Genomic DNA, 13347 nt, shown 5'->3' on the forward strand with positions numbered 1-13347 from the left:
GTGACTTCTCAGCTGCTTTTCAGCGGCATTGACTGTATTGCAGGGAGCAGACATACTCCAGGACCACCCCTGCCTTTGTATACAGCGGTGTTCATTTTTGCAGGCATTATTCGAGGCAGTGAATGACAGCGTTTCCACCCCCCAGTATTTTGTACAGCTGTTGAAGCCCCACCTCCTGCTGCCATCCTCACTATATAGACGGGGCTTGCAACCACCTGTCAGTAAGACTCAGGCTGTATGCGCATGGTGCAGTTGCAAGGACATTGCATTGTGCTAGCTTTCGGTCCAGTGTCTCTCTATTAGGGCTTAGAGATCTTCCTCTTTCGAGGGTTTAGAGGTAGGTATTAACTGCTGGGCTTTTCCCCCCTACACCTCAAACTGCTCAGAGTCACTCAACAACTTCTCATAAGTGCTTGCAAGGGTGTCAGTCAGCCAGTGACTGGGACCTGGTGGGGGACACTTCCTCCTTGTAATTTGTCCATGAGATGCAATGAAATTCTTGGAGGTTACTTCAGTCTAGAAAGGTGAAAGGTGCTGGTCTGATTTTTCAAGGGACTGACAAATGGGTCCAAGTTCCCAGGAAGGTCAGCGTGAGTCCAACCACCTTGGAAAAGCAGGCTATATTCAGCAAGGCCTTTTGAGCCATGTCTTCAAAACACATGGGCCTGGGTATCTGCATTCATAATACAGGACTGAGGAACAGCGTGATTAGGATAACCATAGAAGCCAGATCACTTGACTCATGTCATACAGGACTAGAGCAAGTATGGATGAATATATACACTACAGAAACAAAATCCCAGGAGGCAGGCCTTTGCAGCGGTCTAGAAATCTCTGGCCGCTTAAGCAGCCTCAAATAATATCCTTCTTTGGAGTAGTCCCAGAGGTTCACATGCCGTTAAAAAATACAGCCTCTTGCAAAATATGGCAGATTGTAAAAAGTCTCTTCCCGGCTTTCCATCGAGCGAAAAGAGCTGGTGATATGTCAAGTCAGCTTTGCCACCTGCAGCTACTGCTTCTCTCTGGGGCATTTCAAAGCCATCGGTGGTGGCTCTGAAGCTAATATAGGCAGAAAGTGGAAGTCAAGACTTGAGGCTAAAGAAAAAGAGAGGTACAAGAACAAATTTGCCAAGGAGTTTAGGAAGGCTTTAAGCATCAAGGACACACCTGCTCCTGTCCCGCTGTACAGAAGGGCTTGTTTAAAAACAACTCCAGTTCAAACACCATGCACACACCACCGTGACGGTGCTGACTTGGGTCCCAGCTAGATAAGGAAAAGCCGTCGTTTGCTCAAGTGGGGTCTATGGAGGTAAAGCAAGCAATCCGCGGTCCTCCAGCATCCCAGGATGCACTGCTTCCAGCTCCCCACCATCCCAGCAGGGATAGAGCCCAGGTGTCCTGGCTCCTAGCCACACCTCTGCTTGCCAGCCCTGTGCAGGCAAGAAACAGTAGTGACCCTTAGCACGAGACTGCTCACAGCACGCTTTAATTTACTGAACTTTCCACAGCTTTAGTGCAACATGTAACTCCACCCTAAAGCCCCATGCACAGAGCTAGAAAAAGCAAAAGGAGAAGCATCTCTCCAACCAGGGATAAGCCAGGATATCTCATAGTGGCTCGCTCTCCCCTGCCTCCAAAAAGCTCTTACAGTCAGATCAGTCAATGCGCTCCTACAGTCACATCCATCCATCAGCTTGCTCTACGCTGTCGCGGTGTCTTTCTAATGCAGGCAGAATCAGAATGGCTCCAGCCCCAGAAAGTTTAAAATTCATTAGACTAGTTTTCCAGCCAGAGCAAAACACGCCATGAGAAAAAAAATAAAATAAAAAGCAACCAGCCGCCTGAGTTGTTATTCCTGAGATGTTCGGCTCAGAAACAAGTGCTTATCTGTATTAGTGCAGAGGAAGTGGTAATTACAAGCTGCACGCTGTGATGTTAGGACTGATGGAGGCTCTCGAAATGCTTTATCCTGGCAACCCTGCCAATGGAGAACCCGGTCTGCTTTGTGCCCGTTTCTGCCCTCATTAAAATTCCTCTCCGGCCATTAACCCCAGCTTTTCAGATGGCAGGTAGCTCTGGCCCAGCGCCCAGGGATATCGATGCAAAGTCTGTACAGCAGGGGAGGACCACAGAGCACTTGCTGTTGGATGGGGCTGCAATTGCAAGTGGCCTAAATGCTGGGGGTAGCTTGGGAGTGTAGGCAGGGAGGAAGGAGCTGGAGCTTTTCAGTTCTGTTTGGAAGCGACTTTGCCTTTGTGCTCCATTGGCGCCCTCCAAATTGAAATGAATGAAGTGGGCACAGAGTATCGCCCGCTGTGGTTGCCTTTTAAAGTGTCTCATTGAATTAGGAAAAAAACAGTCAAGGTGCTCAGGTGCATGCTGACTGCATCTTTGAGGCTCTGATGGATCCCAGTTTCCTTTGCTAGCTGTGGTTCATTTGCAGCTAATACAGCCAAGGGGCTTGTTGGCTTTGCCCAGACCTCACTGCACACAAACAGGTGTTTTTAAAGGATACATTCACACAGGTAAGGGCTGGCACCCTTTGCTGACTGGTATCTGGTGGGCATCCCTTTTGAACAGCACCTACCCACCTCGTTAGGACAATCTGGCAGGTCTCAGACTACTGACTATTTAGGTAATTGGTTGTCTGGCCATCATAGCTTCTTTTGACCTAGGCGCTTGGGCATCTTCACACCCAGCCTTTGGAAGTGAATACAGCTCTTTGGCACACCACCGCCAAACTCAAGCGTGCCAAAATTGAGAGTCCGATGCACAAGGATTTGTACAATTGGTGCTAAAAATAAGGGGATTTAAAAACAAAATAGTTATATATGTGGTGTTCTTTCATTTTGCCTTCTAGCTCTGACATGCAGGTCACACTTTCTGCAAGCCCTTGCCATTTGAACCACGAGCTGCGATTCCAGTGCATTTCACATGACTCCAAGAGGTGGGGCCTTAATGAACACCACTAAATAGTATGAGGCTTGTGGCAAGAGCTGAGGGTGCTATCATTGTAACCGCTATCCTCCGTTGTGCCAAGGAAAGCTTTGGTTGTCAACCTCTTGTTCTTTTCTAGCAGCTGGTGAATTCATTACTCAGCCCCACCCTGCTGGTTGGTAGCTCAGCCTCGCAGACTCTCATAGATATGCTCTCATTATTCATTTCAATCTGCAGGGAGAAAATATCCACCTGCTCAAACCATCAGGCAAACCATTCTGAGAGGGGGTGGCGGTGGTGGGGCATTTGTTCCTGGATCTCCCTAGAAACCACCTTTTATTCCCTCGTTCCCAGTGTCTCCCTGACAGCTAAGAACAAAACCAAACTTAATCACACGTGTAAGTAGGCAGCTGTGAAATGTCCCGTGCGGAGGTCTCGATAGACTTTGTACTTGTTCTAGGTTGGAGGAAATCTCTGAAAAAGTTCAGCCCTGTGAGTCAGATGCCTGGAGCTGTGCGGAGGATGGGTGCTGTATTTTGAGATCTCAAAATAAAGCTTTGTTCCCAATTGGAACAAAAACCTTTCCATTTTCTGTGGAGGAAAATCCACCAATACCTGTCGTTTGGGGTTGTTGACTGCACTTTCAAAGTGAAACATTTCCAAATCCAAAGGTGTTTCAAAACTTAGAAAGAACACCGACAAAAGGGGCATGCCGTCATTGTGTGAGGTCTTTTCTTCGTCTCGGTTTGACAACAGGGAAATCTCGGGAAATGGATCTGCGTTCCCTGCGCATTTTGATTTCCAGGTAACGGTGCGTGCACTCCATCCGATTTTCTCCACATTAGTTTGACTAACGACATCGTTACTTGATTAGGTAGCAGCCTGGAGGAGCCCTGTGATGTCTAGTGAAGAGTCGTTTCATTTAGTCTAAGGATCAAATTATAATGGTGCAGAAGACTGGGATGGAAAGGTCGGGTTAGATCGGGGAAGCCAGGACACAGAGGGCTCAGACGAAGGGGTATGAAACAGAGAGGATTGCCAGTTTCCGCTCACATGTGAGAGTCGAAACAAGAATGTACTCACATGTACCAGGAGTGTTATGCTGCCAGTACTGTGTAATGAAAGGCTTCTTTCATGAGACTGGGCTCTTGGTCTTTAGAGGCATGTTGTACCGTGTCTGCTGATCCCAGCTTAGCTGGTGGAAGCTGCATTTACTCCAATCAGCAAAAGACTTGAGGAGAGCAGAGGGGACCCCTTTTCTGCAGCCCCGTGTCCTTTAGCGTACTGGTTTAATCACAGGATTAGCCAAAAGCCCATTCAAGCTCTAGGCCATATTGCAGAAATACTAATAAAGGAGAATCTCTGCCCCATGGAGCTTGCAAACTAAAATGGGTGAGGTAGTGCAGCCAATTCTGCAGGAATGCAACTCCAAGGTCTGGAGAGCTGGCCACTGAGCCCAGCCACATCATCTGTGGTGGTACCCAGGGAAGCACCCTCCTGACCCTTGTAAGACTGCAAATTCAGTTTCTGAGAAGACAAGTTTCTTTGGGTAAATGTGATCTCTTTTATTAGAGCAGCTAAATAGCTGGGAACATGGTTCTTTGCAAGCTTTCAGGCATGGACACCCTTCTTCAGGCACCATGAATTCATACCTAGGGAGCCAAGAGTAGCGGTTCCCTAGGTTTTCTGTCATCTCTACTTCTCCTCTGTCTTGATTTGCTAGTGGTAAAACAAAAGCATCAAATTGCTCCGGCAGTCAGTGTGGTAGAGATGATATCTTTTATTAGACCAACTAGATAGTTGCAAAATATTTTTTTTTTTGCAACTATCTAGCTGGTCTGATGAAACAGAGGTTCCCAACCCCTGGGCCATGGCCTGGTACCAGGCTGCAAAGGGTTGGCTGCCAGACTGGAAGTCCAGAAGTGACCGGCATGCTGTGCACCGGCAGCCAACACTTTTTTATACTCAATATGAACTACCTTCTGGTCTGCAGTATGCCTGTCTACAGTCTAAAAAGTTGGGAACCACTACAATAAAAGATACCACCTCTCTCACACTGACTGCTTTTGCTTTTAGACCAACACGGCTACATCCTTTATCCCTCAAATTGCTCCGTGGTTTTAACCCCTTGAAAGCTATTGAACAGTTAGGGCCTGATTTGGATTCAGATCCTCCTGAAACATCTCCCCCTCAAATCCGTTCTCAATTTATTTGGCATGAAGCCTGCAGGAGGGGGTCGTTTTCTCGAACCATCCCCCAGTTGTTTGACATGCAGTAGTTTGGCAATTCCCACCCAGGCCTCCAGTGATGATGCCATGTAACTCATGGCTGGGCTGTGGTGCTCCTTCAGGATATGGCTTGCACCCAGAGGAAGGTGAAGGATGGCTCGGGATCTGCCTGGGAGGTACGTGATAGACGCGCCGAGCACTGAAGAAAGGCATGAGATGCAGCAGCCAGAACTAAAACCTTCCCAGGGTCCAGGGAGGCTCAGCCAGATTGTAGACAAAGAACCAGCCACAAAAGATAGGAGCTGGATCAGTGGTTTCTGGCCTAGGGTTTCAAGTCATAGACCCTTCCCCATAATGTTTGTTATTAAAAATACACACGTGCCTGAGAGAGACATCCTGCAGTTGCTTTGAGGAGATCCCAGTCTGGTCTAGACTCAAGAGTCCATCCCCATCCCAACCTTTTTGCCTCCCATAGGTGTTCCCATCCTGAGAGATGTCAATACCCAGCATGGCGGTGACACTCTCATGCGGCCTTTCTTATACGAATGACACCTGTTTAGAGAATTAGTCGGTCCTTTCACACCCCTTCCCATCCTCCGAAGGAGGGAGATGCCCACCACCCACTCCCCGAGTGGGGAAGTGCCCAAAACCAGGTACTTAGCAACTGTGTTCAACCTAAGTAAAGACAAGACCAGCAGAAGGCAACAACCAAACGATGTAATGATTTCTGTTTCTAAATTTTATTCTGTTACAGGGATGGAGCATCATCCATCCCGGCCCACAAGACTTCTGGGAAGGCAGGAAGAACAAGGTATTCCCATTTCCATATTACCTGAGAAGCTGCCACGCAGCTGCCAAAGTTTGTATCTCTATAATATTTCTATTGAAAAGACGAACCAAAAGAAGCCAGTCCAACTGTACAGTATTGTATGTACTTTGTCAGCCACATGCTGCCTTTCTTCCTGTCCCAAGCCCAGGGGCCAGTGGGGAGCGGACTCAAGAATAGGGTCCCAAGTCTTCATGACTAGCAGTCCTCTCCTCACGACCAAATTCCTTTTCCTTTGCACTCTTATCCCAGATTGCATGATGATAATCCATCCATTTGCTTGTCTTCCTAATGTAGCAGAACCCCAGGTCTCCTTTCCTATCCTTGCTGGGTTTGGGGCTTTTTTTTTGGTATTTTTGTGACTAAACAAGCATAGGACCCCAGTCAAACACCTGTGTTTCCTTCAGACCATCTCCTTTCCTTCTCAGGATGAGTGTTTGCTCTTGCCAGGGTTGTCCAGGCATGGGGAAGGGGTATTGCCCAAGGTTGAGTAATGGCAGAAATGAAGTACTGCAGAGCTCACAACTGGAAAGAGTTTGGGTGATGCAGCTCAAGTTGGTGGGAAGAGAGAGAAAGAAAGGCAAGAAGGTGTGGGTGGAGATGAGGACGCGGTGGTATGGAACGTGTGCACCCCAAGGCTGAGATGCCATCCCTCATCGTCAGGCTTGCCCTGCTCTGTTGGGAATCCTCTTTCCTTCCCACATCCTCCCGTTGACCTCCTGAACCACAGGTTAGTCATTCAGAGGCTATGAGCGGGTGTGGAGCGGATCATCATTTTACAGCTGTGGTTTCTCCAAGACGGGGCACACCTAGAGATTCGATATCCTCTTTATTTTTAATGAGCATGATTCAAAGAAGAACAATGGGTGCAGGGCTTGTGGAGGCATCAGCAAGTTGCCTACCAGCTGCTGGGTGGAGCGTGCAAAATGGAGGGAGGGAGTGAGACACCCCCAGAACCCCCAGTAGTAGGAGCTTGTCCCTTGGCCATATCAGGGGGGGGTGATGGAGATCCAGCTCCTCTCCCATGCTCCAAGATGGTCTGTGCGAGTAAGGATTGAGATAGCACTGGGAAGCCCGTGCCCCGCTTAGGGAAGACTGTGGGGCTAGCGATCCTGCATCTTCAATTCCAGGGCTTGCCCGGCCGAGGATCCCTTGGCTCTTTGCATTACTAGGTGGTGCATTACTAGCATTGCACTTTATGGTTTCCTTCTCACCCCAGCATCCTCATCTGTGTTCATTGTGAAGGATGATGTCTCTGCTCTGGCCTCTGCCTACCCTAAAAAGGCCAGATCTTTTGCTCTAGTGGGCTCTGCCCGCTGATCCTAGTCATCAGTAGGCTGTCAGCACCGAAGGCCACTGCTCCACGCTGAATACCGCTCCGTGACCAGCAGACGATGCACGGCTTGGGCTGGCAGGCCTTTTACCATCTCTGCTGTGATCCTCATGGAGCAGGCGCTGCAAATTCTCCATGCAAGTTCAAGCCGTAGCGACGTCTTCCCTGCCCTCAGCATCCTAAGCAGCTCCTTTTCTTTGGGCATTCAGAGCACCAACGATACCAAAAGCTTCATTGCGGTCACCAAGGCAACAGGGCCCAAGGTTAATGAGCCCCTCTTCTACCTTTATGCTTCATAAGAGCCCCTTCCCATTTATTTTTATATTTATTTTTCTGTTGGCAATATTGACCCCCCAGAAATGTGCGTGCGCTGCTCTATCGAGTGTCCTTGAATGATTTCCTTACTCAGGGCTCAGGGGAGCAGGAGGGGGGTGGCTTGCTAACACACGCGCCCATGGATCTTTACCATCCGGCGCAGAATTGATAAGCAATAGCTCCCCAGTCAATAGCAGAGCTTGGGAGCGTGAGGAATTGATCTTCATGTCACCATGGCAGCGATGACAGACAGGTCCCGTTTGCTGCTTCAGAGCTCAGCACGTCTCCATGAGCCTCACAGCGTGAATGTGGGAGAAACCCCCTCCTGCTTAGTTGGGTTCAGGTCCTCAGGAGAGAGGACAGCGCTGTGTTGCAGCAGATCCCACCCCTGTAGCCCAAACTACACCCAGTCTTCTCCAGCCTTGGTGCACTGCCATGCAAGAAGGAGCTTGGCAGGAGATTAATTTTAAGCGGTGCAGGAAGCCCTTCCACTATGCAGGTGTAGGAGAACCACACCATTGCTGCTGGGATGCACTGCCCTGGAAGCCATCGCCGAGGGAACTAGAATTGGCCTTGTCCAGTTTGACCCTCTGTCCTTTGCCAGGGGCTTTGAGGCCTTGGGAGAAGTGTTTGCTGTCCAGTCGGCAGCTCTCCTTCCATCACATGGAAGCACAGAGCCCTAAAAAGCGCCGGTGGGAGATGATGCACAGAACTGGGATGGAGGCCAGTTTAGTGCAGTGCATTCGTGCCCGAGGTGGTGTTGGGGTTTACTGTATTCTCATGGGGTGAGAACTTGTGGCCACACCTGGACCTGTTACCCAATGTGTAGGATGGAGCAGGGTGTTTTCTGAGGTCTTTTGCTCATTCTCTGGGCATGCAGCTTGACCAGGAGAAACACCAAGCGGTGCAGACGTGCCATCTCAAGCTGTTCCAGGGCAGTCAGTGCCTCACACAAGCCTTCAAGAAACCATCTGAGTTGCAACCCTAAGGTGGTTGTGGATCCCTTCAGCACATGGTGTCCTGTGGTCTTTTACTGCTACGGTTGCTGGCATAAATACAGCAGAGCAGGTTCACCGTTACAGTCCAGATCTGCTGATCCAAAGCGGTTTCATACTGGCTGATCGAACCAAGCTGACAGTTGTTCTGCATCGTCAGAGCATACCAGTAAATCCAGGCTCGCATCTGCCTCTCTGAAGGGCAGACTTGTCTGGCTGCTGCCTTGGAAGCAGGGCTGGAGAGCACCCTTGTGCACCGTCTCTCTTCTTCCTCGGCACTTGTGCTTTGCCAGTAGACCTCTCCGTGGGCCACCCCCTTCCAGAAGTGCCCTCACAATTGATCTTAATGATCTCAGCAAAGTTTCCTAGTTTCAGACCCATTACTACCTCAATAAATGATGCAATTCTCCCCATGCTCATGTGTTAGTGCCATTTCACCAAAGGGAAAACGTACTGCATCAGACCTTGTGGCTTTGTGGCTTCCACTGCTCTGTTATGCTGTGGTTCTGCAGAACTTCATAGTGACCCTGGGAGGAGAAATCCCCTTTAAAGCTAAACATTTACCCACAAAGGCTTCTTGCCTAGTAACACGGATGATGTTAGAAATTAAGAAAATGAGGTTTTGCAAGTGAATCCTAGTTGCTGTTCTGGTCTTGGGTTTCTCCTGAACAGGATCTGCTCCTGGTGCAGAGCGGTGGGATAAGAAGCATCCACTAGAGTCTGGAGTAGATGGTGTCACTAGTTTTGTCTTGTTATTTTCTCCAGATGCATGAAGCAACTTTTCCGTGATGGGGAGGGAGGTAACATGTCTGGATCTATGAGTAGAAACAGGGAGAACTGTAGCCACTGTTTTGCGTTGGTGTTAGACCTTTACTTATGGTCAGGGAGAGAAGGGGAGGGAAGGGTGAAGCCCAGGATCAGTTAAGTTGTGGGGTGAAGTTAGGGATAGATGTACACCAGTGATATTGTGTGTGTGTCTGTGGAGGAAATCTATAGATTAGGGATCTTTGCTATTTGAAACCAACCAGCAACCAAGTCAAAGATCTGCCCAAGCAAAACAGGTTGCACAGTTAAGAGACTCCGTGTTTTCTAACCAGTGCACACAAGGGAGTGATGCGCTAAGCAGCCATATCTAGTCATATTTGATACTCCAGCCTCAATGCCCAGCTACTAGTCTGTAGCGGGGTCAACACAAGCCGGCCTTCGATATGCAGGGCTGGCATTCATGCTGCTGGAGCTGTAGCAAGATGATTTAATGGCTCTGCCACCAGACCCTGGCATAGAAACAGCCATGCAATTGTGGCAGCTCCGAGATGATGGACCAGCAAATTGCATCACTAGGAGTTTCCCGTGGGTTTTTGTTTTTGTGTTGGACAAGAGATGTTTCAGGAGACTGTGCCAACTCTGCTTCTGCCCACAGCGTGCTCCTGCCTTGGCTTGCCAGTCTGGCAGGAGTGGTTTTGCCTGGAGAACTTAGCCTGGGGCTGAGTAGACCCATCCGAGTCAGGTCTTCACTGGCCGCTAACAGCCACCTGTGGAGCAAACCTTTAGAAACTGTCACATTTGAGATCTGTCCTTCTCTCTCTTCTGCATTTGAAGTCTGTGGCTGATAACCAGCAAGTCACTGGTGAATCCTGTTGAAAAGCTACCACATCTCATCATGTTCTGCAGGTTTGCTCTCTCCAGATCCCTCTCAGTGGGCGTGTCTACACGTGCGTTTATGCCGGCTTAAATTTACTGCACAGTAAGTTACTGCTCAGTAAACAGGAATAGGCTGGCATCTACATGTGCAGGCACTCAAGCACATTACTGCTGTGTGTGGACTGACTTGCAGCTCAAGTTAGTCCCAAGTCAGTCCACACACACAGTGTTACTGTGCAGTAAGGCATCTACACATGCTTTACTGCACAGTAACTAATTGGGTGTAAATTTGATACCTGCATGATGCAGGTATCAGATTTATGTTCAAGTCAGTGTAAGTCGCTATATTTACTGCACAGCGTGGGTGTGCATGTGTAGATGTGTATCTGTACGGCACAGTAATTTCGGTTGCTGTGCAGCGAGTGCACAGGTGTAGATGCGCCCAGCGTATGCAACGTCTCAGAATTGAGGGCAGGTTGTTTTGGGCCAGGATCCACAGTTTTAAGGGTCACAGGTGACCAGAAATGATGCTGTAGAATCACCTTCTGCATAACACAAGCAGCCCTAGAGTTTCACCCAGCGTTTGCTTCATTGTGCCAATAACTTCTGGTGGACGGAGAGATTGGCTTTTGCAGTGACATCTGATCTTGATGTAGGGACTTCACCAGGTGAAGCATTTAACCTAGCCCTTGGTAATGGTGGCTTTCAGAGAAAGGACTTTTCACAGTCTCTTCCTGGACAACTCACTGCCATTGATAAAACCCCGTTTGGCAAGAGTTGGCTTTTCTCGTAGGTTTTTAGATTGGGGTTTTGGTTCACTTGGTGTCATTCGGTAACTAGTCTAGCTCATAAAACATGCCCAAAAGACTGTCTGCGAAGGAGGCCAGTTCTGTGTATAGAGCCACAGCTTGATATTACAAGCAGCAAAAAGGTCTAGGTTTCTGACAATTAAGAAAGAGAGAGAAAAAAAAACCAAGCGGGGATATTGAGAATTTCATGCTAGCCCATAAAAGAAACCAGGAAAATTTAAAGCAGGCAAGGTCCAGATCCTCAGCATAGAAGAAGATGGATCTAAGCCATTGGACAACTTCACACTATGTGACACTAATACCCCAGTCAGAGAATCTTGTGCCTTCAGCTATGTAACAGGTGCAGTTCATAATGTTAGATGAGCTTGCAAAATGAACACCAAGTTTTTATGTAGCACCTTGCATCTTCAGGGATCCTAAAGCTCCTTGGGAAGTACAGTGATAGATAGATGTACCGATGCATACAAAAGAATGACTTCACCCACCACCGCGTTGCAGCCAGGGAGGTGACAGCTACTTAATAATACATTGCAAAGCACACAACTGCTTAAGACAGGAAGTAAAGCATCCATTTGTAAAGTGTCTGCAAGATCTAGTTGTACTAGGATGAATACAAGTCCAATATGATGGTGTTGTTCCAGAAGGTAATTTCTTAGTGTTTGCATTTCCTGTGTTTCTTTGGAGAGATGGCTTTTTTATTATTCTTTTATTTTAGCACTTGTCATGGTGCCAATACCATTGATCTAAGAAGCCTTATTGTATCACAAACAGCCCCGATTTCAGTGGAACAAATCTCTGTACCCTTCCACTTTCCATTAAGGTCACATAACCAGATTCCAATCCAGCAGAGAGGTGATGCATTAGGGTAATTGTTAATAAGTACTGTTTTCTCTGCTTTTACAGAGTACCGTATTACATCCTGGACAAAGCTGCATTCATTTAGCCAGTTTCTGATGGCAAGGGGTGGAAAGCTCCATTGCCCGAGTCCTTCGAAACTAGAATGAACTAGAAGGCAGTGTTGGGAACAGTCCTGTGCAGAGAAGTAGACCCATTAGATGATTAAAACCAGGTCTCTTCCATTTTTATGGTGCAAAGTAGCAGATGCAATTAGTTACATGAATATGCTGCATTTGCATGGTAAAACTGTGCACCATATTGCAAAAGCAGATGAGGGCTCGTAGTAATAACTAATGGCCACCTGGGGAACATTTTGACCGTTCAAAGCATCTCAACTAAATCACAGCTGTGCACCTCTGTGAGTTAAGTAAGACGATCCCTGACAGCACAGGATTTGGGAAACTGAGGCAAGGGTTAAGTAACAAGCCCAGGGTTACAAAATAAATCTGTGTCAGACTGAGTATTGGACTATGCGAGGATCCTGTATCCCAGATCTGAACGCCACCTGCTAGACAGTGATTTTCTCAAGGGAAGAGGGATCTTTCAGTGAAGTACACGGCATCATGCAGGAACTTGGCATGTCAACGGGGGAAGGTCCGAGACGGAAAAAACCCAGATTCCCAGGGGCCTGGGAGGGAGCGTGCAACTAGGATGTGCCCTTCTGTCAGCAAAGCAGGGGGGCATATTCCAGACACGCCGTTGGTTTCTGCATCTCTGGTAGGTGCTGCTACGTGGCTGGCAATGCCGTTGGATCAGAGACAGGACATATACTCCACCTTCCCCAGGACTCCCTTGGGGAAAAAGCCTTGCCGGTCTGTGGAAGGCCCGGGGGCTGCCTTGGCTCTAATTTTGGGATGACCCACATAACAGGGAAGGCACGGCCACAGACAAGGACTTCTGAAATGCTTTTAATTAGAGGGCTGGCTTTCCTTCCTTTGATACGCAGCAGTCAGTGCTGGAGGCTGTCCCTTTCTGTTACTGTACATGTGACTTTTAGGCTGGACTGTGTATTTTTACAGTCCTTAAGTAGATCTTCTATTCTCTGGCGGTTTCTTTTCCTTTCTAGTTAGCACACCACCATGGTGGGGGCGAGGGTTTTGCATTTAAATACAAGTTATGACTCACTGTGACATCTGATGGATTTTAAAGCTCGCCACTGTAGAGTAGACTTGTGGCTCAGTGGAAATGGAGCTCAAGGCGGGGTGTGGATGTACAGCGGGGGGTCACTGCTTGGGTGGAGTTCCTGTCTGGCCTGATAACATGCATCCAAGGTGAGAGGAGCCCTGGGCAACATGGAAAAGGCTTGAGAGCACAGGGAAATTCCCATCGAGTGAGTAGTGAGAGAGAAATCATTGACCTACATGAA

General features: G+C 48.3%; 1 protein-coding gene across 3 annotated transcripts in view; it reads left to right on the forward strand.

Moving 5' to 3' along the window:
• RXRA (retinoid X receptor alpha) overlaps positions 1-13347 on the forward strand; it is a 194199-nt gene that overhangs the window by 145515 nt on the left and 35337 nt on the right. The window contains exon 5 of one of the 3 annotated variants that reach the window (XM_006261955.4): positions 5920-5976. Coding sequence (XP_006262017.1) covers positions 5920-5976 — 57 coding nt within the window. 3 annotated transcript variants of the gene reach the window in all.

This window comes from Alligator mississippiensis, chromosome 12, assembly GCF_030867095.1.
Source record: "Alligator mississippiensis isolate rAllMis1 chromosome 12, rAllMis1, whole genome shotgun sequence".
Lineage (NCBI taxonomy): Eukaryota > Metazoa > Chordata > Crocodylia > Alligatoridae > Alligator > Alligator mississippiensis.